The sequence below is a fragment of the Rutidosis leptorrhynchoides genome, chromosome 11, assembly GCF_046630445.1.
Source record: "Rutidosis leptorrhynchoides isolate AG116_Rl617_1_P2 chromosome 11, CSIRO_AGI_Rlap_v1, whole genome shotgun sequence".
NCBI lineage: Eukaryota > Viridiplantae > Streptophyta > Magnoliopsida > Asterales > Asteraceae > Rutidosis > Rutidosis leptorrhynchoides.
In genome coordinates this window covers 42,710,001-42,717,778 of record NC_092343.1, presented here as the reverse complement: position 1 = coordinate 42,717,778, position 7,778 = coordinate 42,710,001, and the positions used below count along the sequence as shown (strand labels likewise).

At 33.2% G+C, this 7,778-nt stretch overlaps 1 protein-coding gene across 1 annotated transcript in view; it reads left to right on the top strand.

Moving 5' to 3' along the window:
- Nucleotides 1–6,769: 6,769 nt before the first annotated feature.
- LOC139874495 (probable receptor-like protein kinase At5g38990) overlaps nucleotides 6,770–7,778 on the top strand; it is a 1,376-nt gene continuing 367 nt past the window's right edge. Inside the window, exon 1 of the mRNA XM_071861921.1 lies at nucleotides 6,770–7,651. Coding sequence (XP_071718022.1) covers nucleotides 6,770–7,651 — 882 coding nt within the window. The remainder of the gene's footprint in view (nucleotides 7,652–7,778) is intronic.

Genomic DNA, 7,778 nt, shown 5'->3' with positions numbered 1-7,778 from the left:
TGCCATGCAAATGGATTCTAGCACGGTCCTTGGGTTTAAAACAGTGACGCCCCTTCGAAGGTCATCAGGCAACCCATTGATGTAGCATTGGATTCCTAGATACTCGGGAGTAATCATGTGAGGATTCATGGAGGCAAACCCTTGGAATTGGTTGGTGTAGTTTATGAGATCTGCATCCATGTTCCCAAACTCGGGTCTTTCAGTACCCTTGTAGCTTGGAGGCTTGCAGTTTGAGAAATCCCTGTATGAATAAGGGTTGGGGAGATTCTGTTGACCGTTATTGTTTTGATTGCCATTGCCATAATTGCTTTGAGCGGAAACTAAGAGCATCTGAAATTGCTCGGTAGAGAGAGTTATGTTGGAAGTAGTGTTATTGTTGTTTGGTTGTGCACTACGAGCCATTTCCTTCATTACATAAATAAAGTATTAGCTGAAGAGTTATGGTGCACCAAGTAACAACACCAATGGATAAGAAAAGGTAGCATATGTGTTAAGATTATGAGGCAATCCTAAGTGCTTTAAGTCTAAGGCAGAAAAGGTTATAGTTTCCTAGATTGCTAAGGCACCCTAACTAACACATAAGGCACACATAAAAATGCAATCCTGGTTCTCTATAACAGCCTGGTTATGCTCTGATACCAATCTATCACACCCCCAGTTAGGGCCTGGGTGAAATGTGACTTAATATCAAAATATACCAACATATTATAATAAACGAGAACAAAACTAAATGATTAAATTAACTTGAATGAGTACACAGTGGAAAATGAAATGTCATTACAACGGAAATAAGTAATTGTTCAAATGCAATAGTAAAATATGCGATAATCTCTTGATCCTATGTACAAGTAGCATCACATAAGTAGTAGATAAGCAAGCTTGAATCAAACAGCACCTGAGACAAAACATGCTAAAGTGTCAACCAAAAAGGTTGAGTGAAGTTCATAGGTTTAACAAAAGTTTGACCATTGTTTTAGACCACAAGATTTAGTTTGTAAAGTTGATCTCGCAAGATCAAAAGTTATGCCAAAGCGTGATATTTAGACTAAACGTTCAAGTTTTCCCCAAGACAAGTTATCGTTCATACTTGTCGTTTAATTTCATTATTAAGTAATACAAAGACTTAGTCAAATGTATCGGGGACGTTACTCCTGATAGGCGTACCCCCAATAATTAAGCATGCCGCAGTAATTAAAAATATCACTGTAGGGACTTAGTCGGACATAGCCGGGTATAGCATAGTTTAACAGTTTGGTACTTGTGTCTAAGTTGTAAAAAGTAAAAACAGCATGTGTCTCACCCCAAAAGTAAGTAAGTTTGCTAGCATTAAAGAGAGGGGCTATGAATTCACCTTAGTAAGTAGAGAGAGAGTTATTCCTCGGAATAGAGAGTTGAACAAGTGAGCAGGAAAGTCAACCTATTGACATTTAAGAGTAGTTAAGTGTTTTACCCATGTTTAAGTTTAAGTATGTGTTTAAGTATAGTTTGTTTTACTAATTTTCTATTCCTAGTAAGTTCTTATTTTTATAAAGTTTCCATTTTTAGAAAGTTTCTTATTTTAGTAGGTTCCCTATTTTAGTAAGTTTCTATGACTAGAGAGTTTCTACTTTAAGAGTGTTTTCCAGTTTAGAATACTTGCCGTATTAGATAAGCTTCCAATCACCCCTTTCCCTTCGAATGACCAATTCAGATCTAGGGGCTTGAGCCATAGGACCCTTTAAATCGGAAATCCAAACCCTCTGCCTAGAATCTCGTAGAAACCATTTGTCAAGAAAGTTCGAAGATCTATACATCTCTAATAAATATCCCAAAATGTTTTTGTGCTACAATATAAGTAGTAGGTTATAAGTGCTAGTAATAGTAAAGTGTATACATGTTAAGTAATAGTATAAGTAGTATTAGGGTTTCATTAACTAGGGTTAGTTAATTAAAGTAGTAATAAATAATTAGGGTTTAGTAATTAATGTCCTAGGGTTTCATAAATATCTAGGGTTTAGGTTTAATTAATTAGGGTTTTAATAAACTAGGGTTTTGATTAAAGTAGTATAGTTTAGGTATAATTAAAGTTTAGGGTTTTAGTATGTATATGTATATGAAATCGTGTATATATATATGTATACAAAAATTTAATTTTTACAAATATATATATATATATATATATATATATATATATATATATATATATATATATATATATATATATATATATATATATATATATATAGGGGCAGGATCAATGGGGAAGTAACCAATCGGGGGGAAGCGGGGGGAAGCAAAAAAAAAAAATTTCATTTTTTTTTTGGAAATTTTTTTTTCCGGCATCAAGATCACACGAAAATATGAACATTTAGAAGAGACACTTCGTGATGAATGTCATTATTTAGGCGGGAAAACGATCGACAAAAATAACATTCAAGATAATATTGTTCGTGAAGAATATGAACGTCTTTTTTTCATGTTTTGTGAAGTAAAATTTAGCCCGATTTTGAGTTTAGGGTTTAGGGTTTAGGGTTTAGGGTTTGGTATTTTGGGTTTATTCCATAAATCCAAAACACCAAACCCTAAACCCTAAACCCTAAACCCTAAACTCTAAACCCTAAACTCTAAACCGTTCGTGTTAAAAACTCAATCTAAATCCTAAATCTAAACCCTAAATCTAAACCCTAAACCCTAAATTTCTAAACCCTATAAACCCTAATATATAAACCCCAATAGCTAAAACCTCAACATATGCTCGAAAAACACGATAATTGTTATATATTACTTCTTCGAGCGTTTTCCCGCCAAAATAAAAACATTTATCACAAAGTGTCCCTACTAAATGTTCATATTTTCATCTCATCTATAATGTTCGTGAACAAAGTTTTTTCAAAAAAAGAAGAAAAAAAAAGTTTTTGCTTCCCCCGCTTCCCCCCGAATGGTTACTTCCCTCTTGATCCTACCCCTATATATATATATATATATATATATATATATATATATATATATATATATATATATATATATATATATATATATATATATATATATATATATATATATATATATATATATATATATATATATATGTATATATATATATATATAGTTATTTTGTTTCCTTAATTAAACACTAACAAATCTCCTTATTGTATCCAGGGTTTTAAAGATCAAAGTTTCCTTTCCTTTTTTTTTTCTTCTAGTCGACATACATATATATATGTATAGATTTATATTATTTTTTTTACATGTAGATCTAGGTTTGTTCTTTTGTTTAAGTGTTTATGAATTTATATGAATATAGATTAAAACAAAGATCAAAGAATTAAGGAAATAGTTTAGGGTTTTATGTTATACCTTTGAAGATCCAAGAAGATTAACAATGAAAAGTTGAACACTTTGAAGATTGAAGATCAAAGTCTTGAAAATCTTGAAGAACACCTTGAAGATTCTTGAAGATCACGAAGAACGCGAAGAACACTTGAAGATTACTTGGAAATCCTCAAGGATTTCGATGGTGGTGGTGGATTTGGTTTTGGGGCCGAATTCAAGAGAGGGAGAGAGATTTTTGAGTGAGGGATTTGTTTATGATTTGGTACATGGAATGGTTTAGCCTAGGGGTCTATTTATAGGGAGGAATGGAGCATTCTAGAATTAGGGTTAGATTAGGTTTTACTTAGGGAACAAGTTAGCTTGAAAAAGAGGTTAGGAGGGCTCATTAGGGCCAAAAATTTGAGGGGTAAATGGGTAATTTTACCCTTTAAAAATCGGCTAGGGTTTAGGGTGATTAGGGTTTACATTTTTCACTTTAAACCTTGCACTTTAATTTAGCTCAATAACCCTTAATTATTCAAGTTTATTTATTTTAAATACACAAGTCTTTATAGTTATTTATTTACTCACAAAGTATATTAACTTATTATTTTTATTAACTTGTACAAAGTTAATTATCGTATTTTATAATTCTTAACGCTTAACATTTATCGATTAAAGTTTAATTATTAAGTTTAATTATATTGTTGGGCATTTAATAAGGAAAAGTATAGAATGAAAAAATGAGAAATGTAGTATGGAAAAATGAGGGTCGTTATAATTCACATTCAACGACCTCTACTTACCAAAACCTAAGGTGTCACCCGTATATTGGAGATGAAAAACCAACACCTTTTCGTACCTTTGAATAAGCCTTTCTCCAATGCAGATTTGGCAAGTATATTTAGTCATTCCGCCGCTAAAATGAAAAGCAATGGGGATTGTGGATCCCCGGCCTTACACCACGCTCTAAGGATAACTCTTTAGTAGGAGATCCAATAATTAAAATAGAGATAAAAGTGGATTTGAGACAACCTTGAATCCATCATCTCCATCAAAAGTCGAAACCAATACTCGTAATCTCTTCCATCAAAAGTCCCCGTGCAAACAATCGAACGCCTTTGAAGTCTACTTTAAATATATAACTTTTACACCGTTTAAGCTTTAGATAATTCACCGATTCATTTGCTATTAAGGCCCCTCCATACCTACTAAAGTTGGAATAACGTTACAAAGATGAAAGGATAGAACTTTCGCCATAACTTTTTTTTATAAAAGCTCCCAATCAGGCTGATTGGACAATATTCGGAGTGAGCTATTAGATCGGAGTTTTTTGGTATTAAGGTGGATTATAGTGACAGACGATGCATTGAAATATTTGAATACCTCCTCTTATTCCCAAAACCACTCGAGAGCAACAACTAGATCCATTAATTAAATCTCAATAATTTTTATAAAAATGCATGTTGAAGCCTTCCGAACAAGGACCTTTGGAGCTGTCACATTCTTTTATTGCATTCCACATTTCTTCTTCGCTAAACTTGGTTTCCAAGTAGCTGGCTTCTTCACTCGAAAGTCTGATATATTGAAGATTTTCGATGTTTAGGGTGGTGTATGAGGTACGACTGAATAGGTGTTTGAAATGTAAGTAAGCAACTTCATTATTTTATTTATGAAGAGTTCTCATTCCATAGGTCGTTGATGTAAAGGTCCCGAATATTAGATTTATTGTATCTTTACCGCATTATCGAGTGAAAATACTTACAGTTTTCATCTCCTTCTAGAATCCAACGCATCTGAGCCTTTTGTTATTCCATGATCGATTTTGCTTTGTCACTCTCTATCCACTTTGTCCTTAAATCTAGCCACGTCCTTAGTTCATTATCATTTAATGATCTTTCTGCCACTAAAAGCTCCCATTTCGTTACTAACGTTTTCCGCTATGTTAGCTTCTCATCAATCTAACCAAATTTCCCTTTACTCCATCGTTTAAGCCCTTCCTTTACACTTTTCAACTTATTTAGAGAACAACAATCTAACCTATTACCGACAACCTCAATTTCCCAAGCGTCTTTTATTTATATATCAACAATGTCCACCTTAAGCCATTCATCGAAAATTCGTAAAGGCCTTGGGGCCAAAATCAATTAATTTATCTCTAAGAACTAATGGGCAGTGATCAGAGGTAGTTCTGTCTAAAGCCGACACTTAGAGATCACTCCATAATTGCCTGAATTTTTCTCAAACAAGATAAAGATAGAGATTACTACACTTTATACAACCGTCGCTGGTTCTTGTAAATTTTCTCCCACCTATCGGAAAATCAGTTAAGCTATTCCTGCTAAAAAATTGTTGCAACGGTTTGCCCTAGCTGCATTGAACAAACAATCAAGTCTTTCAGATTGCTCACGAACTTCATTGAAGTCCCCTCATATTACCTAAGATGTATCCCATTGAGTGATAACGTTATCAAGCGATTCCCACATTCTTATCTTGTTTTTATCATGTTAACATATTTAACAATTGTCTCTGCTCCTGTATTCCCCCATTGCCCTTGAACTGCTATGAAAGATTCACTTTTTCATTTCATTGTTAACCATGAAACAAATAGTATCTAAGATTCTAATACCAGGTTTTGGTTTCCTTGTAATAAACAATTTTCCATATTATAAACTTCTTCCCACCATATGGAAATTGAACTAAATGTTTTTTCTGACCAACATGAAACCGGGACTCCTATATGTTCAAACTTTATCGAGAATTTTTCTCGGTAAATACCCATAATTCTCGATAAATTTCATAACTGTAGAAACACTTCCAAAATGACAAACACAGACCCTAAAATTCTACAAATTAGTCAATCCAAACACAAAATTGGTAAAACCCCAAAACCGATCAAAGTTAATCAAGAACACAAGCCTAAATCAATCAAATCCAATCATTAAATCTTTCAATATCCATGCCAGTAAAACCCCAACTGAACCAAATTTCCTAAAATTCAACCTAAAATCAAATTATCTACACGAATAACATTTCTAGATCGTGTATATTCAATCCATCCGCCATGATAGAAAATGTTAAGTAATTCACCTTTTAGATGTGTAATTGTTTTGATCTAGTTATGAGTTCTGGAGAGAGAAAGTGATGAACTAGTAAGAGAAAATGTCAAATGCTTTTCTATCATAATTAAAAATGCTTTTCTATTCAAATGATTAATGTTACAAAGGTTATGGCTAATGAAAAATTTATTGCTGTATAAAATACAGGGGGAAGGGATATTTATACTAAAAATGTATTCAACACAAATCACACAATGTATTTCTAATAGTTTGCGATTTTTAGCATGAAAGTTGAAAACCACGGGGAGCAACTTCTACATAATATTTACACTAGCTTGTAAATTATTATTAGAGAGTTTATTTATTTGATTTCTCTTGATTAACAGAAAAATAAGGAAAATCACAAGGGCCCCTTGAGGATGTCATTTAATGACATTAAATTGGCCACACATGATTTCAATCTTGCCAATTGCATTGGAGGAGGAGGTTTTGGGCTAGTTTACAAAGGTAGTCTTTCACACGAAAACTTTAATGGAGAGACTACCATTGTTGCAAAGAAGTTGGATAAAAGTCAAGGTCAAGGGGAGAAACAATATTTTAATGAGCTAAAAATTCTTCAACAATTTAACCATGAGAACGTCATTGGTCTTATTGGATATAGCGATGAAACTGATGAAAAACTCCTTGTTTATGAGTTTGCCTCAAACGGGAGTCTCGATAAGCATTTAAATAATGCTAGCCTTACATGGAGAAACAGACTTGAAATATGCATCGATGTTGCGACCGGGTTGAAGTTTCTTCATGAAGGTATTAAAGGAAAAGGGGTGGTGATACACAGAGACATTAAAGCTGCAAACATCCTATTGTTTGATAATTGGAAGGCAAAACTTGGTGATTTTGGACTTTCTTTGATAACTACAATGAATGATGAAAAATACTTCACCATCGATCATCCTTGCGGCACAACAGACTACGTGGACCCGATTTACTTAAAATCGGGTATTTTAACCATGGAATCTGATGTTTATTCATTTGGTGTGACATTGTTTGAGATATTGTTTGGTAGACCAGTGTATTCACTCCCGAAACACGAGAGACGGTCTCTACTCGGTTTCATTAAAAACAAGTTTGAAAACAAGAAAGAAAACGAGCTGGTGTTTAAAGCTATAAGTGAAGAAATTGTGCCAACATCATTGATTACATTCTTAAACATTGCCTACCGGTGTTTAAATGAGGATATGGAGTTACGACCAACATCGAGAATAATTTTAACACAACTGAAGAAGGCTTTGGATTTTCAAGTAAGTTATCTATCTTTACATTTATATTCATGACTTAGTATAAATTAATGGTGATTCAGAAATAGCACAAATCAAGTTATAGTGTCTACATTTATTTTGTCACCATCATAAATGTTATGCCCTTTTT